The sequence below is a fragment of the Chrysemys picta genome, chromosome 17, assembly GCF_011386835.1.
Source record: "Chrysemys picta bellii isolate R12L10 chromosome 17, ASM1138683v2, whole genome shotgun sequence".
NCBI classification, from domain to species: domain Eukaryota; kingdom Metazoa; phylum Chordata; order Testudines; family Emydidae; genus Chrysemys; species Chrysemys picta.
In genome coordinates, this window is record NC_088807.1 from 26,854,708 (window position 1) to 26,878,153 (window position 23,446).

The 23,446-nt window shown below is 64.9% G+C and overlaps 3 protein-coding genes across 4 annotated transcripts; all 3 read left to right on the forward strand.

Moving 5' to 3' along the window:
• Positions 1-4,760: 4,760 nt before the first annotated feature.
• On the forward strand, positions 4,761-11,669 carry FAM3A (FAM3 metabolism regulating signaling molecule A). Of its 2 annotated transcripts, XM_065570803.1 has the most exons (11): positions 4,761-4,893; positions 7,022-7,096; positions 7,295-7,405; positions 8,159-8,182; positions 8,319-8,402; positions 9,078-9,201; positions 9,416-9,474; positions 9,667-9,717; positions 10,037-10,121; positions 10,517-10,643; positions 11,064-11,669. In XM_065570803.1, the coding sequence occupies exons 2-11, from the start codon at positions 7,084-7,086 to the stop codon at positions 11,160-11,162; spliced, it is 777 nt and encodes a 258-aa protein (XP_065426875.1). In that variant the 5' UTR covers positions 4,761-4,893; positions 7,022-7,083; the 3' UTR covers positions 11,163-11,669. The 2 variants fall into 2 exon arrangements, with proteins under 2 accessions (XP_065426875.1, XP_065426876.1); XM_065570804.1 differs by lacking the exon at positions 8,319-8,402.
• Positions 11,670-15,130: 3,461 nt separating this feature from the next.
• SLC10A3 (solute carrier family 10 member 3) lies at positions 15,131-18,480 on the forward strand. Its single transcript, XM_008176408.4, has 2 exons — positions 15,131-15,265; positions 16,742-18,480. Exon 2 carries the CDS (start codon positions 16,848-16,850, stop codon positions 18,138-18,140), a length of 1,293 nt encoding a protein of 430 aa, XP_008174630.1. The 5' UTR covers positions 15,131-15,265; positions 16,742-16,847; the 3' UTR covers positions 18,141-18,480.
• An 883-nt stretch (positions 18,481-19,363) lies between these two features.
• UBL4A (ubiquitin like 4A) lies at positions 19,364-22,906 on the forward strand. The gene is made up of 4 exons (XM_005280129.4): positions 19,364-19,546; positions 21,291-21,396; positions 22,175-22,380; positions 22,608-22,906. Exons 1-4 carry the CDS (start codon positions 19,499-19,501, stop codon positions 22,716-22,718), a joined length of 471 nt encoding a protein of 156 aa, XP_005280186.1. The 5' UTR covers positions 19,364-19,498; the 3' UTR covers positions 22,719-22,906.
• The last annotated feature ends 540 nt before the right edge of the window (positions 22,907-23,446 follow it).

The window sequence follows — 23,446 nt, forward strand, 5'->3', positions numbered from 1 at the left end:
CCCAGCCCCCTGCCCCACAGCACCCCTTAGTGTCCGGCCCTGACTGCCAGGGGAGAGCACCCCCTGCCCCAGACCACCCACCCTGCTGCCCACCCCACGGCACCCCCTAGTGCCCAGTCCTACCTACCAGGAGAGAGCACCCTCTGCCCAGCCCCCTGCCCCACTCCCTGTCCCATGGCACCCCCCCCCCCGCTCTGGCTGTCATGTCAGGGACAGGTGGGAGGATAATCACATCAAAGGGCTGGGGTTCAGCAGCTCCAGCAGGATTAGTGAAAGCTGATGCCACGCCCCGGCAGCAAGGCGACATTTTGGGGGTGACACACCGGGGGGGGGTCACGGCTGTTGTAGCCGAAACCTGGAGGCTAATTCTACAAAGCAATGTGCGCTCCCCAGTCCGAGGGGTAATGGGGGGGGAGAAACACAGCAATGGGGGGCTGCAGGATCGGTTGGGGGCCTGGGAAGAGCGGGGAAGCCAGGGGCTGTGTGGCAGGAGTGGAGATGGGGTCAGGGCTGGGATGGGGGGTTGTGGCTTGGGGATGGGCTAGCAGGGGCTGTGGGGTAGGCTGGAGGGGCAGGGGAAGAGCAGGAGGGGCAGAGGGATAGCACTGGCTGCATGTCTGGTGGGGGGACATGTCTGCTCGTGACAGAGGCCTTGACTGACCCAGCCTGGCCCTTTGCACACCCAGGCCCACTGGGGAGACCCCATACAGATGGCAGGACCCATATAATGGGGGGATTGCAGCCATGGGGGGAGGCCCAGCTCTGGTCCCCTGCCTCTGAAAGCCTTGCCAGTGCCCTCCCTCGGCTGCCCCCCACCCCCAGCACCAACGGCCTCGTAAAGGCATTTTTAACGTTCCAGTCTCAAAAAAACCCTGCGGGAACAAGTGGCAGAGCCATAGATCTGTGGCCAGGGGGTGGGGTGGGGCGGCCCGGGGAGGAACCAGGCTAGTGTGGGGCCAGGCAGGACCAGAACAGGTAGCTGGGTGGTGCCAAACACCCTCCTCCCAGAATAACAGAAATTGGGGCTGGGGGAGGGTCCTTGGCTCACTGCCAGGATCCTATAAGGAGCAGAGGGACCGAGCCAATTATGGGGGGGCATGTGTGGGGGGAGAGCTGGGCAGGGGTGATGGGTTCAAGCCTGGCTGTCTCAGGGGGGCTGGGAATGGGGCACCAGGGCCTTTCTCCCTTAGGGTGCCAGCTTGGCTCTGGCCCCTGGCTGCGCTCCTGGTTCCCAGCTCAGCCTGGCATGGTGCCAGCCCTGTTCATTAGCCCCCTCACCTGGCCAGACCCCAGACCCATTAATAACAGCTCCAGCATCGTTAATGTCGCCCTGCCTGAGCCATGCCAAGACCCCAGCTAATAACACAACCTTGGGGCCTGGGGAGGACCCAGGACTCCTGGGTTCTCACCGTGGCTCTGGGAGGAGAGTGGGGTCTGGTGGGGTGGAGCTGGGAGCCAGGACTCATGGGTTCTCTCCCTGGCTCTGGGGGGAAGTGGAGGTTTACTGGGTTGCAGTTGGGGGGGGGGGGCTGGGTTCATACCTCAGCCCAAAGTGCCTCAGTTTCCCCGGTGAGGGGGGGGTGCAGCCCCTCCCCCCCACCCACTCTCATTAAGGCAGGCCCAGCACTGTGATGTCACCAGCTGCAGCAGAAATGCTGAGTACAGTTGTGGGTCCTTCTCTAGCAATCTTGTTGGGTCCCTGCCTCTCCCAGGGCCGGCAGGGTGTGTGTGTGTGTGTGTGTGTGTGTTCCGGCATCTCCCAGGGCCGGCAGGGTGTGTGTGTGTGTGTGTGTGTGTGTGTGTGTGTGTGTTCCGGCATCTCCCAGGGCCGGCCGGGATGTGCGTGTCTGTTTCTTGGGGCTGGCCGGGGCTGGTCAAGGCCTGATTTGGTGCCCGGAGATATGAACGTGGTGTTGGGGGGGATGAGGGCGGGGGTGGTTGGGGAGAGGGGTGCAGGGCTGGGGGGGGCTGTTGGATTGGTGGCTCAGGGGGGCTCAGGGGTGCAGCATGTCCATCCCCACCCCCAAGATGTACCGCTCGCCTGCAATGCAAACCTCAGACATGTTCCAGACCCATCCCTGTCTCGTCTCCCCCCCCCACCGCCCCATAAATCTCCCCTGACGCGGATGGGGGAGGGGAGATGGTTGTGGCAAGCGCAGACCCCGGCTCGTAAAGATTAATTATGATCCACGGGGCTTTTAGCACATTAATTGCTTGATGCACAGTGACACGCGGCTGGCTGAGCCGACGGGGTGGGGTGGGGTGGAAGCTGGGATCCAGGACTCCTGGGTTCTCCCCCCAGCTCTGGGAGGGGAGTGGGGTCTGGTGAGTTAGAGCAGGGGGTCTGGGAGCCAGGACTCCTGGGTTCTCTCCCTGGCTCTGGGAGGGGAGGGGGGCTGGTGGTTAGAGCAGGGGGGGGCTGGGAGCCAGGACTCCTGGGTTCTCCCCCCAGCTCTGGGAGGGGAGTGGGGTCTAGTGGGTTAGAGTGGAGAGGGGCTGTTTACACCAGAACCGGGCAGGCCCACACCTGGGTTCACACACCAGGGGCTGGCAAACCAGCAGGATTTCAAGCGCCCCAGGGCCTCGCCCCCCCCCCCCGCCCCCCAGCTTCTGGGGCTGGGCCCAGCGTCTCCGGGCTGATACGGCAGGACAGCGCCCTCTGCTGGGCACAAAGCTGTTCGGCTTAGAGCTCGCAGCAGCCCCCAGCCCCATGTCTATAGAAGAAACACTTGTATGCCCCCAGAGCTGGGAGAGAACCCAGGAGTCCTGGTATGGAGATGGAGGGAGAAGGCGGCAATTTATTTTTCCTTGGAGGGGACAGGTTAAAATGCCACCTGGAAAGGTGGTGGCGGTTGGTGTTTGTGGCCCATGGAGGAGGTGGGTAACTCGTTCACTGAGGGCTAGGGCTTGGCAGGGTCCCATGTGGGTCAGAGCACATCTAGGAAGTGGTAAACAAGAGCCCACCTCTGTGTGTGTGTGTGTGTGTGTGTGTGTGTGTGTGTGTGTGTGTGTGTGTGTGTGTGTGTGTGTGTGTGTGTGTGTGTGTGTGTGTGTGTGTGTGTGTGTGTGTGTGTGTGTGTGTGAGAGAGAGAGAGAGACCGCATACTCCAGCACTCGTCTGTGGCCACCTCGGGCAGGATCTGATTATACGGGAACCACTCGCCCAGCTCTGGAACTCGGCCCCTCTGGGGTGGGGCAGGGGCTGGTTATACAGTGACCCCTTGCCCAGCGCTGACACACACACCTTATGGCAGGGCAAAGGGGCTGGTTATACGGAGACCCTTTGACCAGTGCTGAGATGCAGCCACTTCTGGAGTGAGGTGTGGGAACAGCTTCCCCCCCCTCCCATCTCCAAGATTCATTCATTGCGGGAGCTGGGACACTGGAGCTAGATGGCCCATGGGGCTGTTCCTGGGGATAGGACCCCAGTGTCCTGGGCCCCTCCAGGGAGAGATCCCCACACACTTTTCTCCATCCCCCCCCGGGAAGAGTCCCCACTCGCCCTAGAGGACCCCCACATTATCACCACTTTGCCTAGCCCGGAATAATGAAGGGCTAATTAACAAACCCCCCAATTCCAGCCTCTCTTTGTGCCCCCCGCTGGAAACTCCCATCTGGGGGGGCTCTGCCCCACCTGCCACAGACCCCCCCTCGCAATGCGGGGGGGAGCTGGGTTGTGGGGACGGGCCAGGTGTGGATCCAGGCGGGGAGGGGGCAGAGGATCGGGGGCGGGTACCGAGGGGCGGAGCCGGAGGATGGATATAGTCGGAGGGCGGAGCCAGGGGCGGGTCCTAGCGGGGCGGGGGCCGGAGCCGGAGCCGGAGCCGGAGCCGGGGGGGGGGGGGGTGGATATAGGCGGGGGCGGAGCCGGGGGCGGGCCCTAGCGGGGCGGGGGGCGGAGCCGGAGGGTGGATATGGGCGGGGGCGGAGCCGGGGGCGGGCCCTAGCGGGTCTGGGGGCGGAGCCGGAGGGTGGATATGGGCGGAGTCGGGGGGCGGGCCCTAGCGGGTCTGGGGGCGGAGCCGGAGGGTGGATATGGGCGGAGCCAGGGGCGGGTCCTAGTGGGGCGGGGGGCGGAACCGGAGGGTGGCTATAGGCGGGGGCGGAGCCGGGGGCGGGTCCTAGCGGGGCTGGGGGCGGAGCCGGAGGGTGGATATAGGCGGGGGCGGAGCCGGGGGCGGGCCCTAGCGGGGCTGGGGGCGGAGCCGGAGGGTGGATATAGGCGGGGGCGGAGCCGGGGGCGGGCCCTAGCGGGGCGGGGGGCGGAGCCGGAGGGTGGATATGGGCGGAGCCGGGGGCGGGCCCTAGCGGGGCGGGGGGCGGAGCCGGAGGGTGGATATGGGCGGAGCCGGGGGCGGGTCCTAGCGGGGCGGGGGGCGGAGCCGGAGGGTGGATATGGGCGGAGCCGGGGGCGGGCCCTAGCGGGGCTGGGGGCGGAGCCGGAGGGTGGATATGGGCGGGGCCGGGGGCGGGCCCTAGCGGGGCTGGGGGCGGAGCCGGAGGGTGGCTATAGGCGGGGGCGGAGCCGGGGGCGGGCCCTAGCGGGGCGGGGGGCGGAGCCGGAGGGTGGATATGGGCGGAGTCGGGGGCGGGCCCTAGCGGGGCTGGGGGCGGAGCCGGAGGGTGGCTATAGGCGGGTGCGGAGCCAGGGGCGGGCCCTAGCGGGGCGGGGGGCGGAGCCGGAGGGTGGATATGGGCGGAGTCGGGGGGCGGGTCCTAGCGGGGCTGGGGGCGGAGCCGGAGGGTGGATATGGGCGGAGTCGGGGGCGGGCCCTAGCGGGGCTGGGGGCGGAGAATCGGGAGGCGGGTTCTGGGGCTCGCTCGGCTCTTCCCTGCTCCGGGCCGCGGCCCGCCGGAGCCGGAGCTGGAGCCGCCGCAGGCAGGATCCGCCCGGTGAGCAGCGCCGGGGGGCAGGCGGATTAGGGGGTATCGGGGGCTGGTGGGGTGTGTGATAGTATCGGTGGGGTTGGGAGATGTGGGGGGCACACGGGGCGTATCGGGGCTACGGGGGGACTCTGTGGGGTTGGGGTACCCTGGGGGAGATAGGGGTCTGTGGGGGAAGCGGGGTGTGAGGGTATTGGGGGGCTGTGGGGTTGGAGTGCCCTGGGGGAGATGGGGAGCTGTTGGAGGAAGTGGATTGTGAGGGTATTGGGGGGGCTGTGGGGTTGGATTACCCTGGGGGAGATGGGGGTCTGTGGGGGAAGCGGGGTGTGAGGGTATTGGGGGGCTGTGGGGGTTGGGGTACCCTGGGGGAGATGGGGGTTCTGTTGGGGAAGTGGGGTGTGAGGGTATTGGGGGGGCTGTGGGGCTGGGGTACCCTGTGGGAGATGGGGGTCTGTGGGGGAAGCGGGGTGTGAGGGTATTGGGGGGCTGTGGGGTTGGATTACCCTGGGGGAGATGGGGGTAGGGTGACCAGATGTCCCGATTTTATAGGGACAGTCCCGATATTTGTGTCTTTTTCTTATATAGGTGCCTATTACCACCCACGCCCTGTCCCGATTTTTCACACTTGCTCTCTGGTCACCCTAGATGGGGGGGCTGTTGGGGGAAGTGGGATGTGAGGGTGTTGGGTACCCTGGGGGAGATGGGGGGCTGTGGGGGAAGTGGGGTGTGAGGGTATTGGGGGGCTGTGGGGGTTGGGGTACCCTGGGGGAGATAGGGGGCTGTTGGGGGAAGCGGGGTGTGAGGGTGTGACGGGTTCTGTGGCGGGGGGGTCCTTCCGCGCTCCCGGTTGTCGGGGCATTTCGGTGGCAGGTCCTGGAGTGAGTGAAGGACCCGCCGCAGAATTGCCGCCGAAGACCCAGAGCGCGGAAGGACCCCCCCGCCGAATTGCTGTCAAGGGCGGCAAAATGCCGCCCCCCCCAAATCCTGGTGCCCTTGGCGACTGCCTAGGTCGTCTAAATGGAAGCGCCGGCCCTGCCCCTGCCCCCTGCTCTCCCTGCCAGCTCGGGGCCCAGCCCCCTGTCCTGCTGAGCCAGACACGCCCGTCTGCTCCAACACAGACCGGGGTCTGAATCACTCGCCCCAAAGCTGCAGGTTTACCTGAAAACAGCTCCCAGAAGTGTTCCTGTCATTAACCCTCAGATGCCCAACTCCCAATGGGGTCTAAACCCAAATAAATCCGTTTTACCCTGTATAAAGCTGTTTGCTCCCCTGGGTATTAACATATACTCTGAGTTAATTTAATAAGTAAAAAGTGTTTTTATTAAATACAGAAAGTAGGTTCCAAGTAGTAACAGACAGAAGAAAGTAAATTACCAAGCAAAATAAAATAAAATGCGCAGATCTGTCTAACCAAACTGAATACAGACAATCTCACCCTCAGAGATGCTTCAGTAATTTTTTTCCTCAGACTGGACCCCTTCCCCGGTACAGCTCTTGTTCCAGCTCAAGTGGTAGCTAGGGGATTCTTCATGATGGCTCCCCTCTCTCCCTCTTTGCATAAGTCGGGAATCCTTTATCCCTCTCTGGGTTCCCACCCCCTCCTTCTCAATGGAAAGACACCAGGTTAAAGATGGATTCCAGTTCAGGTGACATGATCACATGTCACTGCAAGACTTCATTGTCCACTTGCCAGCACACACGTATACAGGAAGACTCACAGGTAAAACACAGCCATCTGCAGTCAATTGTCCTGGCTGATGGGAGTCATCAAAATTCCAAACCACCATGAATGGCTCACGCCTTGCCAAATGACAATAGGCCCTCGGAGTTATATTTCATATTTCTAGGTTCAGATACAAGAGTGGTACACTTCTACAAATAGGATAATCACACTCAGTAGATTATAAGCTTTGTAATGATACCTTACAAGAGACCTTTTGCATGAAGCATATTCCAGTTATATTATAGTCACTCATTAGCATATTTTATAAAACCATATAGACTGCAACTGTCACAGAGGGTATTGGGGGCCTGTGGGGGTTGGAGTACCCTGGAGGGGATGGGGGCTGTGGGGGGAGGTGGGTCACAGGATTTGGGCCGGTTCTGGACTCTGACTGACCCATCACTTCCCTTCCAGCTCCGGTTCCTCTGGGCTCAGACTCCTCCCCCCCCTCCGCCGGGGGCCCCTTGGACGGTGCTATGAGACTGGCAGGTGAGAGGCTGGGTTGGCTGTGGGGGGCTGGGTGTGGGCAGTGGGGGCGACTGGGTTGGATGGGGGGGTCGTACCAGTTGGGGGGGCTGGGTGTGGGTTGGATGTGGGGGCTGGGTTTGCAGCAAGGGGGGAGTGCTGCTCTGGGGGGGCTGCCTGTGCCTCATGTCCCGGCTCTGACCCCCTCCTTCCCTCCCCCAGGTCCCCTGCGCGTGGTCGTGATCATCCTCACCGCCGGGCTGACCTGGATCCTCGTCAGCCTCCTGCTGGGCACCCAGAGCGGCTTCTCTCGCCTCCAGCAGCTCCTCAGCAGTAAGAGCTTCCCCCCCTCCGCCATGATAGCCGGGCATCTTGTGGCAGGCAGTTCCACAGGGCAACGTCATCCACGGCTCTAGCGGCAGGGGCAGGGGTGCCCCCTGGAGGGATCTGCCCTTGGGATGGGGGGCCAGGGGCTGCAGCGCCCCCCTCTCCCAGCAAGGACACCCACTTGCCTTGTGGGGCAGGGAGTTCCACAGGTGATGACACCACCCAGTGCAGTGGCGTAGCCAGGTGGAGCGAACGGGGGGGCGGACATAAAAAAGGCGCCACCCCACTGCAGCGTTGTACTCACCGGGCGGCACTCCGGGTCTTTGGCAGCACTTTGGCGGCGGGTCCTGCACTCGCTCCGGGTCTTCGGCAGCACTGAAGGACCCGCCGCCGAAATGCCGCCGGAGACCCGGAGCGCCGCCAGGTGAGTACAAGAGCCACAGCGGGTGGCACCTTTTTTTATGTCCGCCCCCCTCCCCCACTTCAAAATTAAAAAGGCGCCACTTGTGCTCAGTGGGGGAGTGGCCGCTCCCCCTGCTCCCCCCCCAGCTATGCTACTGACCCCGTGCTATGGTACAAGGCCCTGAATCCTGGCGGGGTTGGGTGGGGAGATCTTCCCCTGGGGAGGACTCCTGCCCCCCAAGCAGTGAGGGGGGGGGGGGAAGGACATTGGGACCAAGTTCTGGACCCCCAGCGGGGTGGTGGGGGTTGGGCACACTGCACTGTGGGTCACCGCGGCTGCTCTTTCTCTCCCCACAGGCCCTGAGAACCCCCCCACGGCAGGTGAGTGACTGGTGGAGGAGCTGCTATGCGGGGGGCAGGGGGTCCTGGATGGCAGCCCAGTCTGGGGAGAGGCGGGGGGCTGGGCTCCAGGGTGCTCCCCGCTCCCCTCACCAGCCCACTCTCTTCTTGCCCCCAGTGTCAGGCTGGGGAAGCTCGGCTGTGCCCCTTCAGGCCAGCGCTGCCCCCTCAGGCAGGGCGGGAGCCAGAAGCAGACACAACAGTGAGTCTCTGGCCTGGGGAGTTGGTGGCAGCGGCAGCGGGGTCTGGGTCCCAGGCCGGGAGCAGGGACCCTATGGCGGGGGGCAGTGCGGGTCTGGGTCCCAGGCTGAGAGCAGGGACCTCATGGCAGGGGACAGCGGGGGGCTGGGTCCCAGGCCGGGAACAGGACCCCATGGGGGGCTGTGGTGGGGGGGGGCTGGGTCCCAGACTGGGAGCAGGGACCCCATGGGGGGCTGTGGTAGCAGGGGGCTGGGTCCCAGCTACAGGGGCAGGGACCCCATGGGGGGCTGTGGTAGCAGGGGACTGGGTTCCAGGTACAGGGGCAGGGACTCCATGGGGGGCTGTGGTAGCAGGGGGCTGGGTCCCAGGTACAGGGGCAGGGACCCCAGTGCATCACCCCAGGTGTCCCTACTGGCAGGGGTGGAGGGTGTCCCAGTCCCATAAGGTGAGGGAGGAGCACCCCCCCCATTTAACAGGTGACTCCCTTGGTCCCGTGTCCCTCAGCTCACGTTCCCCCACCAGTGTCCCCCTCCCAGGAGCACTTCCCCCCCATGGTGGGGGACATTGCACCCTTGACAGGTGTGGGAGCTGTCTAGCCCAGGGGACCACGGGGGGTGGTGTGTGACATGAGGGTGTCTTGGCGACCTCCCCACCATCTCCCCACCCCCCTCCCCAGAGCCGCGGCCCAGGAGGTATAAGTGTGGCCTCCCGCAGCCCTGCCCTGAGCAGCATCTCGCCTTCCGCCTGGTCAGTGGTGCCGCCAACGTCATCGGGCCCAAGATCTGCCTGGAGGATAAAATGTGAGTCGCGGGATTCGGGGCTCAGCATGGGGAGGTGAGAGAAGGCAGCATGCTAATCAGGGGCAGAACTGTGGGGAGAACCCAAGAGTCCAGGCTCCCAGCCCCCCCCAACCCACTGGACAGCACGTCCCTCCCAGAGCCAGGGAGAGAACCCAGGCGTCCAGGCTTTCTTGTGGGTGGTGGGTGGGCTGTTCTCACCTCACTTTCATTCCAGGCTAATGAGCAGCGTGAAGAACAATGTGGGGCGGGGCCTGAACATCGCCCTGGTGAATGGTGAGTGGGGGGGAGGGGGAACATTGTTGTGGTCTGGGTGGGGTGTGGGGGGGCTGGGCAGGGGAGAGGGTATGGTGGGGGCTGGGGAAGAGGGGGGCCGAAGAGGGGGTGGGGGCCAGGAAAGGGGAGCTGGCCTGGGGGAGGAGGGGGGCTGCGGCAGGGCAGGCTCTGACACTCTCTCTCTGGTTCCAGGGGTCAATGGGGAGCTCATTGACGCCAGGTTCTTCGACATGTGGGCTGGAGGTGAGAGGGGGCAGCACCTGAGGATGTCGGGGGAGGGGGAATCTGTGGGGGCTGCAGGTGGGAGACCCTGGCACAGGGGGTGGGGAGTCTGTGTGAGAGGCAGGAATGTGGTGGGGGAGGAGGGCTGGGGGTCATTGGGCGGCCCCTAAGGATGTTGTGGGAGAGGCTTGGAGGGCGGGGGGTATCCATGGGGGCTCCAGGTGGGAGACCCTGGTATGGGAGGTCTGTGTGACAGGCAGGAACCTGGGGGGAGGCTCAGGGGTACCCTGTGGGTCAGGGGGGCCCAGGCCTGCACTCACCCCTGCATCTTTCACCCCAGATGTCAACGAGCTGCTGAAGTTCATTCGGACGCTGCACGAGGGAACCCTGGTGTTCGTGGCCTCCTACGACGACCCGGCCACCAAGTGGGTGTGGGACGTGGGCCCAGTGGGGCTTTTCCCCTCTGGTGGGGGGAGGGGGTGCTAGCTCCCATCCAGCCCCAGGGTGGGGACTGGCTGGCTTAGGGGGGTGGGAGTGGGGCCTAGGGCCTCACCCCTGTGGGGGTGCTGGCTCCCATCCAGCCTCAGGGCCAGTGGTGGGAGCCCTGGCTGGCTTGGGGGGCAGGATATGGGACCTCTCCCCTCTAGGGGGCACCAGCTCCCATCCGGCCCCAGGGCAAGGACTAGCTGGCTCAGGGGGGTGGGGAATGGGATCTTTCCCCTTTGGCGGGTGCCAGCTCCCATCCAGACCCAAGGTGGGGGCCCTGGCTGGCTCGGTGCAGGGCCCTGATCCTCCTGCTTAGTCAGGGCTCTGCCCCCAGGATGAACGAAGAGACGCGGAGGATTTTCAGCGAGCTCGGCAGCAGTGTGGCCAAGGAGCTTGGCTTCCGTGACAGCTGGGTCTTCGTGGGGGCCAAGGGGGTGCAGGACAAAAGCCCCTTTGAGCAGGTGAGCCCCCCCACCCTCCCATTTCCCCCTTGCTGGGGGCCCAGCCCCACTCCTCTCCCCGTCCCCAGCTGATTGCGTTCCCAAGGGCAGATCTGGGGCCAGGCAGCGGGTGTCCTGTCATGCCTGCAGAGATTCCCATGAGTGGAGGCCTCGGGGAGCGGGGGAATGGGTCACAGCTTTGGATGGGGGAAGAGGCTGGGGGACCCTGGGACTGAGAGGGGTGGAGAAGCTGGGGGTGTGGGTCACAGCTTGTGGGGGGGAAGAGGCTGGGGGACCCTGGGACTGAGAGTGGTGGAGAAGCTGGGGGTGTGGGTCACAGCTTGTGGGGGGGGGAAGAGGCTGGGGGACCCTGGGATTGAGGGGGGGTGGAGAAGCTGGGGGGCCCTTCTCTGCCTTAATGTGGGCTGTCCCCTCCCCCAGCACACCAAGAACAGCAAGAGCACCAACAAGTATGAAGGCTGGCCGGAGGCGCTGGAGATGGAGGGCTGCATCCCGCAAAGAAAGGCTGATGGCCAGTGACTCCCTACCCCGACACTGTGCTGTCAGCCCCATGCCGGGGAGGGGGGCTTGCTCCTTGAGTTTGCGGGTGGGTCTGGCAGGGGGTCCCCTTTCTCCAGCCCCAAGGATGGGCCAGGCTGTTTCTGGCAGGGTGCCTGCCCCACTGATTTTCTCGCTGGTGGCTGGGAAGTCAAGGCCCCATCCCCTCTAAGTGCCTTATTCCCCCAGGCAGGTGTTAAGCCCAGTGCATTCCTTTCCTTACTGACGGTCTCTGAGTGTGGAGGGGCTTGTTCCCTGCTCTCTACCCTGGAATTATCCCCACTCCATGGAGAGCGATGCCCCCAGTTCCAGCCTGGTGGGGGTGGGGATCTGCTTGGGCCAGTCCCCCCCCGGTGTGGTGATTCAGTGGTGTCCCCCTCTGCTGAGAGGGGAAACTGCGCGGGGGGGCCTAACTTGAAGGCAGAGGGGTCTGTGACCTCCCACAGCCTGAGCCCTCCATGGGGTCTGAATAAATGCAGCGCAGAGAGATCAGAGGCTGGTGTCCATCCTTGGGGGCTGGTGCGATGGGGGGCAGAGGTGGAGGGTGTCGTGGCCTTTCCTCTGCTAGACTGAAGAGCCTCTCACCTAATGTTTGTGCCCCACGAGGTCCTGAGAGAAGGAGATCAAGTCAACCCTTAACCTCTGTGTGAAGCTAAATAAACTGGGGTTTGGGCAACCCACGGGCAGAGGAAATTCAATGGTGATAAATGTGTAATGCACATTGGGAAACATAATCCCAACTTCTGTTAGTCTTAAAGGTGCCACAGGACCTTCTGTTGCTTTTTACAGATTCAGACTAACACAGCTACCGCTCTGATACATAATCCCAACTGTCCCTATAAAGTGACGGGGGCTAAAGAGATCTTGGAGTCATTGTGGATAATTCTCTGAACACATCCACTCCATGTGGGGAATCATTAGGAAAGGGATAGATAATAAGACAGAAAATATATTGCTGCTATATAAAGCCACCGTACGCCCACAACTTGAATACTCTGTGCAGATGTGGTCACCCCATCTCAAAAAAGATATATTAGAAAAGATTCAGAAAAGGGCAACAACAATTATTAGGGGCATGGAACGGCTGCCGTATGAGGAGAGATTAATAAGACTGGGACTTTTCAGCTTGGAAAAGAGGCAACTAAGGGGGGATATGATAGAGGTCTATAAAATTGATTGGTGTGGAGAAAGTAAATAAGGAAGTGTTATTAACTCCTTCTCATGACACAAGAACTAGGGGCCACCAAATTAAATGAATAGGCAGCAGGTTTAAAACAAACAAAAGGAAGTATTTCTTCACACAACACACAGTCAGTCTGTGGAACAATTTGCCAGTGGATGTTGTGAAGGGCAAGACTATAACAGGGTTCAATGAAGAACTAGATAAATTAATGGAGGATAGGTCCATCAATGGTTGTTAGCCAGGATGGGCCGGGATGGTGTCCCTAGCCTCTGTTTGCCAGAAGCGAGGAATGGGTGATGGGATGGATCACTTGATTACCTGTTCTGTTCATTCCTTCTGGGGCACCTGGCATTGGCCACTGTTGGGAGATGGGATATGGAGCTAGATGGACCTTTGGGCTGACCCAGTACGGCCGTTCTTATGTTCTAATAGAGCGCTTGGTGTCTCTTGCTGGAAGGCAGGTTTTCTAGCACTTGATTGTTTTGGGGGCTCTTCCCAGAGCCCTCTATCTTTGATCACCATCCTCCCCTGCACCCCAGCTGGCCATCATGTTCTGCCAGTCATTCTCCCAGCCTGTCCCACTGCCGGTCTCGCCTCCCCTCTCCACAGCTCCCCCTTGCTCCAGCACATTCATGCTTGTCTTGACTTTTGAGGCCCTTCATGGCTCCCCCATGGACATCAATCATCTCTCACTCAATAGGGAAGGGGCAAACCCTTGCCCCCTTACCAATCTGTCAAAGACCCTTCGTGCTGCCTCCGTTCCTGTGCCAGCCTGCAAACCTAGTGCCTGACCCACTCACCTTCCACTCTTGCCTTAAAACTCTCCTGCCCCAGCCTTGCCAGCCATTGGGCTAGAGGTGTGCAGAGCCCCCAGTGTGGTGTGCCAAGTGCTATTGGCCTGTTCTGTGCTTGTTTTCCCCTATGGGTCTGTCTGCGCAGGTGAGCCTGCACAGTTGGTCAGCGCTGGGGCTCCGGGACTGGCCTTTTCTGTGTCTGACTAGGGTCAAGGCCCACGGCTGCCTGATTCCCAGCCAGGACTCCTAGGCACAAGTCAGACAGATTCGTTAGCAGCAATCAGGAGAAAACATGGGGCTGGGGCAGGAGATGGTGCCGCCCAGTGAAGGGTGAGAACAAACCACCCGCTGGCTGCTCCTGGAGCCAGCTGCATAGGCCTGGCCGTGCCTGGCAGAAAGACAGAGCCGCAGGTGTGTGCAGGATGATGAAATGTTCCCCGACCCTGCCACTCCCAGCCCCAGGGAGAGGAAAAGAACAAACAAGCAGCAAGGGCTGGCGCGGGCTGGCGCCAGGCCCGGGAGCCCTGTGGGGAGGCTGGGTGGAAGAGGGCACCACCAGTGACCCCCCGGATTTGGCTGGTGACCCGGGGGGGGGGAGAGGGGAGTCGGTGACCAGGCCTGGGGGGAGCTGGCGACCAGGGGGGGCGGGGGGAGGGAGCTGGCGACCAGGGGGGGCAGGGGGAAGGGGAGGAGGGAGTCGGTGACCAGGGAAGGCGGGGGGAGGGAGCCGGTGACCAGGCCGGGGGGGGGGAAGGGGAGGAGGGAGCCGGTGACCAGGCGGGGGGAGCTGGTGACCAGGGGGGCAGAGGGAGCGAGCCGGTGACCAGGCCGGGGGGGTGGGGGGGAAGGAGGGGAGCCGGTGACCAGGCGGGGGGGAGAGCCGGTGACCGGGGGGGGGCAGAGGGAGCGAGCCGGTGACCAGGCCGGGGGGGGGGTAGGGGGAGGGAGCCGGTGACCAGGCCGGGGGGTGGGAAGGGGGGGAGGGAGCCGGTGACCAGGCGGGGGGGAGAGCCGGTGACCAGGGGGGGGCAGAGGGAGCGAGCCGGTGACCAGGCCGGAGGGGGAAGGGAGGGAGCCAGTGACCGGGGGGGGGGGGGGGGAGAAGGGGGGGGAGAGCCGGTGACCAGGCCGGGGAGGGGGAAGGGGGGGAGGGAGCCGGTGGCCGGGGGGGAAGGAGCTGGTGACCGGGGGGGGGCAGGGGCAGGGAGCTGGTGACCAGGCAGGGGGGGAGGGAGCCGGTGACCGGGGGGGAGGGAGCCGGTGACCAGGCGGGGGGGAGAGCCGGTGACCGGGGGGGGGGTAGGGGGAGGGAGCTGGTGGCCGGGGGGGGAGGAGGGGGGGAAGGAGCTGGTGACCGGGGGGGGGGAAGGAGCTGGTGACCGGGGGGGGGACAGGGGAGGGAGCTGGTGACCAGGCCGGGGGGGGGGGGAGGGAACCGGTGGCCGGGGCGGGGGGGGGGGGGGAAAGTTTTGGGGCTTGGGGTTCGCTGGGCCTCGCCCGCCCATTTCACAGACGCGGGGGGGGGGGGGCTAATCCCGCCAATCAGAGGCTGGCTGGTGCTGCGGGGGGGCTGCCCCCCCCGCGTGTCACGTGTCGGGCAGCCGGCTCAGGCTGTAGCTACGAGCACATTTCTTGGGCGCGGGTAAAACCACGTCACCGGCGCGGGGAAGAATGTTGCGCGTGACGCGGGTTCTACCCACGGACGCTTCAGGGACCCGCAGTCACACCAATCAGAGCCTGGGGGCAGAGCACAGGGAACCCTTAATTCACCAATCAGGACACCGGGATGCAGAGGCTCACCTATCAGGCACTCCGGTGCCCCAGGCGCCACCAATCAGCGCTCCGGGTGCCCCTAGCTTCGCCAATCATGGTACAGGAGATCGCAGACTCCCAACCAATCAGAGTACAACGAGTCCGTAGCCCCGCCCTTTCTTTTTAATATACTTCCGGTTCCCAGGCCCATCCCCCTCAGTCCGCGGCTACTTCCGTGGTGGGTGGGACCATTATGAGATCGTGCCCCGCGGGCGGGGCCGCGGCTGTGACGCAGACGAGGGGCGGGACCGAAGGGAGCCGGACGCAGCCGAGTCAAGTGGGGTCGGCGGTGCCAGGTGCGGAGGGAGAGGGGCGGGGGAGGCAGCAGGAGGGGGATGGGGACCGGGGCGGGGGAGGCAGCAGGAGGGGGATGGGAGAGGGGCCAGGGGAGCAGGAGGGGGATGGGGACCGGGGGGGGGAGGCAGCAGGAGGGGGATGGGAGAGGGGCCAGGGGAGCAGGAGGGGGATGGGAGAGGGGCCAGGGGAGCAGGAGGGGGATGGGGACCGGGGGGGGGAGGCAGCAGGAGGGGGATGGGAGAGGGGCCAGGGGAGCAGGAGGGGGATGGGAGAGGGGCCAGGGGAGCAGGAGGGGGATGGGGACCGGGGGGGGGGAGGCAGCAGGATGGGGACCGGGGGGGGAGGCAGCAGGAGGGGGATGGGGACCGGGGGGGCCAGGGGAGCAGGAGGGGGATGGGGACCCGGGGGGGGAGGCAGCAGGAGGGGGATGGGGACCGGGGGGGGGAGGCAGCAGGAGGGGGATGGGAGAGGGGCCAGGGGAGCAGGAGGGGGATGGGGACCGGGGGGGGGGGAAGTAGCAGGAGGGGGATGGGAGAGGGGCCAGGGGAGCAGGAGGGGGGTGAGGACTGGGGAGGGGAGGCAGCAGGAGGGGGATGGGAGAGGGGCCAGGGGAGCAGGAGGGGGATGGGGACCGGGGGGGGCAGCAGGAGGGGGATGGGAGAGGGGCCAGGGGAGCAGGAGGGGGATGGGGACGGGGGGGGAGGCAGCAGGAGGGGGATGGGAGAGGGGCCAGGGGGCGGGGGCACCGGAGGGGCAGAAGGAGGGGGATGGCGATAAGGTGATGGGGGCTGCGACCTGGAATGGGGAGTGGTTGGGGTCAGGGGTCGGGGGGGTTGCATTACTTTGCTGGTAGGGCTGGGGGTGGTCACAGTGGGGGGCTGCAGGGCCAGGGGTCCAGCTAGGATTCAGAGTGTGGGGTGTTGCAGGGATTAGCAGGAGGGGTGAGGGGGTCAGAGGGCAGGGGCTTGCCTGGGGCTGGAGAGGGAAGGCCTGGGGCTGGGTCCTGGAGGAGTTTGACCTCTCTCCCCTGACCCTTGTGACACCTCTGACCCTACAGGGTGGGGCAGCATTTAGGGGCTGCCCCACCCTGTGTGCCTTGTTGATGGAGGATGCAAGGTGTGGGTGGTATCGGGGAGGGGTGTGTGCAGGGGGAATATCTAGGGGAGAGGGATGCATATGGGGTGTCTTGGGAGGTGTCTGTGATCGGCTTCCCTACCTGTCTCTTACTAACTTTGGGAGCACAACTGAAGAGAGAGGGAATGACTGCCCCCCCCCACAACCCCTGCCCATAATCCCCACCCCATGCACTCCCCCCGCAGCCTGGGTCTGGGCTGCCCCTTCCCCCAGTCCAGCTTGGCCGGTTCCCTGCTCCAGGGTGGGCGGCCAGGAGCTGGCAGCCTTGACCAAGACACACCCCCCCACACACACACACACCCAGCTCCTCCTCTTACCCTCTCCCTGTTCCCTCCCCCCAGGTTGGCGACAGAGCAGAGAGGGCACCCACGCGTCCTGGCTGAGGGACGTCCCCATGTGCCGGAGCCGCCTGAGACCAGGCGCCCGTGGGCCGTGAGACCCCCTGGCATGGCACAGGCCCTGCTGCTGTTGCTGCTGGGCTGCTGGGCCCAGCCGGCCAGGGGGCAGCAGGCTGGCAGGTACCTGAGCGTGGGCGACGGCAGCACCCTGGAGTTCGACTTCCCCGAGAGGAGCCGGGGCATCATGGTTGTGTCCAGCCGCTACCCGGGCGCCAACGGGACGGCGGGTGGTACCCAGCTCAGCGCGGCCTCGCTTGCGCCCGCCGTGCTGACGGTGGAGAACGTCAGCACCCTGTGCTGCGGGGCGGGGGGCTTTGTGGTGGCCATCCGCTCGGGCCCGGCTGGGCTGGCACCGCTCCGGCTGCGCCTGCTGGACCGGCACCGGCTGGTGGAGGAGCGGGGTGAGTTCCGGGTGCGGGTGCTGCCGGGCGAGGAGCCGGAGCACCCAGGGCTGGGCCACTTCTCAGAGAACCCGCTGCTCTACGCCCTCCTGCCCCTCATCTTTGTCAACAAGTGTGCCTTCGGCTGCAAGGTGGAGCTGGAGGCGCTGCGGGACCTGGCACGCCAGCCCCACCCCGTCCTTCTGGGCATCCTGGGCCAGTTCGTTGCCATGCCCCTCTACGGCTACCTCATGTCACTGGCCTTCGCCCTGCCCAAGGCGTTGGCGCTAGGGCTGGTCGTCACCTGCTCCTCGCCGGGCGGGGGTGGCGGGTACCTCTACAGCCTCTTGCTGGGCGGGGACGTCACCCTGGCCATCTCCATGACGCTTCTGTCCACGGTGGCGGCTGCCGGGCTGATGCCGCTCTCCTCAGCACTCTACGGGTGGCTGCTGAGCGCCCACCAGAGCCTGCACGTGCCCTTCGCCAAGATCCTGGCCACGCTGCTCTTCATCGCGGTACCCATCTCGGCCGGCCTGCTGGTGAAGTGCAAGCTGCCCCGTGTCGCCCGCCTGCTGCTGCTGCTCATCAAGCCCTTCAGCTTCGCCCTCATCCTGGGCGGGCTCTTCATGGCCTACCACATGGGGGCGTTCATTCTGGCTGACGTGCGGCCCCCTGTGGTGCTGGCCGGGCTGAGTGTGCCCCTCTTTGGCCTCCTGCTGGGCTACCTCCTGGCTGCATGCCTGCGGCTGCCGGGCCCACACCGCCGGACGGTTAGCATCGAGGTGGGAGTGCAGAACAGCCTGCTGGCCCTGGCGGTCCTGCAGCTCTCCTTCCGCCGCCGGCAGGCCGACTACGCTTCCCAGGCTCCCTTCGTGGTGGCGCTGAGCAGCACGGCTGAGATGCTACTGCTGGTGCTGGGTCATCTCCTTTATAAGAAGCTGCGGCCGCCAGCCAGCCCCTGAGCACCCCCTGCCTTGAGAGGGACTGGATCCCCTGCTGGAGGCAGCTGCAAAGTGGGCTGTGCTTCCCAGCCGCTGGGCGAGTCCTGCTGGTGGGCAGAGATGGGAGGATTCAGGGACCTGCTGTAGAAGGGACTCTGGGCCTAGGGCTCTTCCCTGCGGGGGAAGTTGGAAACCAAAATCTTTCACATTGGGCCCCAAACACCCAGCCTTATTTTTATACTATGTATTTTCTATGCTGCTGGTGGTGGCCCCCCAGGGCGTGGGGCCTGGGCTGTTTACAGGAGGGGGGAGCAGCCCCCCTCCCACAAGGGTGAGGGTTCGAATAAAAGAGAGAAAGCAACATAGTATGTGCATGGAACAGTTACTGGGCGGGGGAGGCAAAAGAAAGGGCTGTAAACGGCTGGGCTTCCTTTGTTCAGCTGGGACAGGCACAACCCAGATGCCACCTTAAGAGCAAACATGGGTCCTGGCCCCAGTGCAGGCTGCTCTGTGCTGGACCCCTGGCATAGAGAGTGGGGAAGCCAGGGGCCCATGCCAGGCTGCCTTCCCTGCCCCTCTCTGCTGTGCAACTTCCAAGCCTAACGCCTCTCCCCCCCCCACACACCCTCATGGCAACGACAAGGAAATGGGGAAACTCGGTCTCCTGCCCACTTCCTTATTCCCGCTGTGAGGCGAGGAGCCCAGGGCTGGGCTGCGGGTCGGAGTGAGGGGAACTGGCTGAGCTGGGGGAGCTCAGGGCTGGACTTTCAGGGGGGTGCGAGTCAGGAGTTCCTGGGGGGGGGGTGGGGGGGAAGACACTGGGAGGTCCCGGCTTTGGGGTTGCTTCTATCCGCCCCAGTCACCCCCTCCCCATGGTGCTGCTCTAGCGCCAAGTTCTATGGTAACCCAAGGGCCCCTCTGGTCTGCGTTACGTCTCTATGGTACTGGAGGCTGGCCAGAGTGGCCTTTGTCTCCCTAGGCCTGTATGGTACAGTGAGTGTCGCTCTGTCCCTTCTGTGGGATCTCTATGGTATAAAACTGGAATCTAGCCCTGACGCCCGCTGGTTCTCTATGGTATAGAACTAGTCGGTCTGGCCCTGGCTCCCCACCGCGTCTCTATGGTATGACATTCTCTCCGTCCCCTTTGGTCTCTATGGTTACGGTCACTCTGGGCACTCGTCCCCTCAGACTCTATGGCGTAACACCGACCGCTCTATCTGCGGACTCGCGGCACTCTATGGCCTCCTTCCGCCTGGTCTAGCGGCCCCCCCTTAGAACTCTATGCTGCCTGGCGGCGGCCGCTCTATCCCGGTGTCCTCCCGGGTGTCTATGGTGCCGTTAAAGGGGCCGCTCCGGGACTGCGCGGCCGCGATCCCGCGATGCTGCTCACGGTGAAGGCGCTGCAGGGCCGGGGCTGCAGCCTGCAGGTGCGGGGGGGCTGTGCCCAGGGCGGGGAAGGGCTGGCTGGGGGGGGGGGCTGTGCCAGGGTGGGGGCGGGCTGGCTGGGGGGGGGCTGTGCCTGGAGGGGTGCGGGGGGGGCTGTGCCCAGGGTGGGGGAGGGCTGGCTGGGGGGGCTGTGCCCAGGGTGGGGAGGGCTGTGCCTGGAGGGGTGCGGGGGGGGCTGTGCCCAGGGTGGGGGAGGGCTGGCTGGGGGGGCTGTGCCCAGGGTGGGGAGGGCTGTGCCTGGAGGGGTGCGGGGAGGGGCTGTACCCAGGGTGGGGGAGGGCTGGCTGGGGGGGGGGGGCTGTGCCTGGAGGGGTGCGGGGGGGGGCTGTGCCCAGGGTGGGGAGGGCTGTGCCTGGAGGGGTGCGGGGAGGGGCTGTGCCCAGGGTGGGGGAGGGCTGGCTGGGGGGGGCTGTGCCCAGGGTGGGGAGGGCTGTGCCTGGAGGGGTGTGGGGAGGGGCTGTGCCCAGGGTGGGGGAGGGCTGGCTGGGGGGGGGGCTGTGCCTGGAGGGGTGCGGGGAGGGGGCTGTACCCAGGGTGGGGGAGGGCTGGCTGGGGGGGGGCTGTGCCCAGGGTGGGGAGGGCTGTGCCTGGAGGGGTGCGGGGGGGGCTGTGCCCAGGGTGGGGGAGGGCTGGCTGGGGGGGCTGTGCCCAGGGTGGGGAGGGCTGTGCCTGGAGGGGTGCGGGGGGGGCTGTGCCCAGGGTGGGGGAGGGCTGGCTGGGGGGGCTGTGCCCAGGGTGGGGAGGGCTGTGCCTGGAGGGGTGCGGGGAGGGGCTGTACCCAGGGTGGGGGAGGGCTGGCTGGGGGGGGGGGGCTGTGCCTGGAGGGGTGCGGGGGGGGGGCTGTGCCCAGGGTGGGGAGGGCTGTGCCTGGAGGGGTGCGGGGAGGGGCTGTGCCCAGGGTGGGGGAGGGCTGGCTGGGGGGGGCTGTGCCCAGGGTGGGGAGGGCTGTGCCTGGAGGGGTGTGGGGAGGGGCTGTGCCCAGGGTGGGGGAGGGCTGGCTGGGGGGGGGGCTGTGCCTGGAGGGGTGCGGGGAGGGGCTGTACCCAGGGTGGGGGAGGGCTGGCTGGGGGGGGCTGTGCCCAGGGTGGGGAGGGCTGTGCCTGGAGGGGTGCGGGGAGGGGCTGTACCCAGGGTGGGGGAGGGCTGGCTGGGGGGGGGGCTGTGCCCAGGGTGGGGAGGGCTGTGCCTGGAGGGGTGCGGGGGGGGGCTGTGCCCAGGGTGGGGAGGGCTGTGCCTGGAGGGGTGCGGGGAGGGGCTGTGCCCAGGGTGGGGGAGGGCTGGCTGGGGGGGGCTGTGCCCAGGGTGGGGAGGGCTGTGCCTGGAGGGGTGCGCGGGGGGGGCTGTGCCCAGGGTGGGGGAGGGCTGGCTGGGGGGGAGGGCTGTGCCTGGAGGGGTGCGGGGGGGGCTGGCTGGAGAGGGCTGTGCCCGGTGGGGGGCTGGCTGGGGGGGTGTTTATGGGGGGCCCTGTGCCTGCATCTCCACCCTGGTGGAGCAGGTGGGAGAGGCGGGGGTGTGGAGATAGGGAAGATCCGGGGAGGGTGGATGGGGGGCACCGGTGGGGGTGAGGGGTGAGGCAGGTTCCTGGCAGGTGCCAGGGGTGTGAGATGGGGAGGGTTTGTGGGGGAGGTTCCTGGGGGATGGATGGGGGGCACTGGTGTGGTTTGTCAGTCCTGGGGTGGGGTGTAGCTCCCCACTCCAGCCTTTCCCCCCCACCATTTTCCCCAGGTCTCCCCGGATGAGCGTGTCAGCACCCTGAAGCGCCTGGTCTCGGAGAAGTTGAACGTCCCAGTCTCTCAGCAGCGGCTGCTTTTCAAGGGCAAGGCCCTGGCAGGTGGGTGCCTGCTCCCGGGGCACACGAGTCTGCAGACAGGCAGCCCTCAGAGGGGCACGACTGCTCCCCATATGTCTTGTTACCCTGAAATGTCATGACAACACATATCATTACTAACACCAGCCATTTCATCGCCCACCCGCTTCATCTAATCTCATTCGGTGTGGCTGCCTCTTGGGTGGGGCAGGGGGTGTTTATATGGGGACTCCTTGCCTGGTGCCAAGACGCAGGGAGCCAAGTATTAGAGGGGTAGCCGTGTTACTCTGTATCCACAAAAACAACGGGGAGTCCAGTGGCACCTTAAAGACTAACAGATTTATTTGGGCATAAGCTTTTGTGGGTAAAAAAAAACACTTATTTTTACCCACGAAAGCTTATGCCCAAATAAATCTGTTAGTCTTCAAGGAGCCACCAGACTCCTTGTTGTGTTTGAAGATGCAGGTAGTTGGTTACACGGAGACTCGCGTACTGAGTCTCGCCCGGTACTGAGACACGGCCCCTCTGTGGTGGGGCAGGGGGTGTTTATACCGGTACCCCTCGTCCAGTGCTGAGACATGCCCGCCCCCCACCTGTGGCAGGGTGCAGGGGCTGGTTATCCAGGGACCCTTCACCCAGCTCTGAGACGCAGCCCCTCTGGGGTGGGGTAAGAGTTGTAATGCTCTATAACTTCTGTTTTTCAGTGGTGTAGGGGGTGCTTTTATCTTGGGGTCTCACAGTCCCGGGGGTCCCTGTGAGCTGGGGGGAACGGGAGCTCATGGCCCCTCTGCCACCCCCACAGATGAGCACCGGCTCTCGGACTATTCCATCGGCCCCGAGTCCAAGCTGAACCTGGTAATCAAGCCGCCGGAGAAGGCTTCCCCCGAGGAGCCGGGGCACAGGGGACCCCCGCCACCATTCCTGACCATCTGGCACCCGCTGGGCCAGGTCCTGGCGCGGCACTTCAGCACGGCTGATGCGGAGAAGGTGCTGGAGCAGCTGCAGAAGGTGATGCCTAGAGCCCTGGCGCGGAGGGAGCTGTAGGCTGGGGGGATTCCTGGATGGATCATTGCATCCTTGAAACCCACCTGGCACCAGGACGTGGCACCTCTGGGGTGGGGCTGGTTATCGAGGGACCCAGCACTGATGGTGGGGCAGGGGGCTACAGGGATCCCAGCGCCCCCCCTTCCCCTACACCCTGGGGGTCGCCGTGCTAACCCCCCCTCTCCCTCCAGGATTACGAGCGGAGCCTTCGGCTGCTGAGCCTGGACGACATTGAGCGGCTGGCCACGCGGCTGCTGCACCCGGAGGTGGCTGATGCGGTGGAGATGGGATTCCTGGACTAGTGCCCAGACAGCCGTGGGCCCGGGGGGAAGACTTCAGCCCGGCCCTCCCTGCACCTGAAACAAGGAGCCTGCAGGCAGGGCCCAGTAGGGGGCTTGGGGTCCCTCTGCCCCCTCCTCACACCTCTGAACTGCTGCTAAGGAGCCTGTCTGTCTCTCCCATTCCCCATTAAAGATGATGGTGGGTGTGAGACCTGCCCAGCTCTGCCTGATGTGTTAACTGGGGTGGGGCAGGGGGCTGGTTATACACAGACCCAGGATGAAGCCACCTCTAGGGTGGGCCAGGGGGCTGGTTCTCTGGGGCCACCTCTGGGGGGGGGCAGTTATCTGGGTATCCCTTGCGGGGTGCTGAGACATGGCCCTTCTGGGCCTGGGCAGGGGCCAGTTACTCAGGGACCCTTTGCCTAGCATCTGGACATGGCCCCTCTTGTGTGGGGCATGGGGCTGGTTATGTGGGGACCCCTCACCTGATGACCAACTGTGTCCTCTAAGTCTTCGCCCCCCCCATAGCACCCCGCTGCTGAGGGTGAAGAAGGAAGACGCTGTTTTTCAGCCAGGCTGATTGATGCTGGAGGTAAATTTGCCCTGCAGACCTTGAGGGCAGGGATGGGAACATGGCGAATAGGGCTGGGATGTGGGAGGGGACTCTGACTGGGGAAGGTGGGGGTGCTGCTGAAGGCCCCTGGGATTGGGGTGTGACTGGCTGGGGGGGCTGGATTTCCCCTCTTGGG

Excerpts from the sequence above, each read along its gene's own strand:
- UBL4A (XM_005280129.4), top strand. The coding sequence starts at position 19,499 with ATGCTGCTCACGGTGAAGGCGCTGCAGGGCCGGGGCTGCAGCCTGCAG. Across the intron at positions 19,547-21,290 it reads GCCGGGGCTGCAGCCTGCAG|GTCTCCCCGGATGAGCGTGT; the intron begins GTGCGGGGGGGC and ends CATTTTCCCCAG. Across the intron at positions 21,397-22,174 it reads CAAGGGCAAGGCCCTGGCAG|ATGAGCACCGGCTCTCGGAC; the intron begins GTGGGTGCCTGC and ends CCACCCCCACAG.
- SLC10A3 (XM_008176408.4), top strand. The coding sequence starts at position 16,848 with ATGGCACAGGCCCTGCTGCTGTTGCTGCTGGGCTGCTGGGCCCAGCCG.
- FAM3A (XM_065570803.1), top strand. Across the intron at positions 8,403-9,077 it reads AGCCAGAAGCAGACACAACA|AGCCGCGGCCCAGGAGGTAT; the intron begins GTGAGTCTCTGG and ends CCCCCTCCCCAG. Across the intron at positions 10,644-11,063 it reads ACAAAAGCCCCTTTGAGCAG|CACACCAAGAACAGCAAGAG; the intron begins GTGAGCCCCCCC and ends CCCCTCCCCCAG.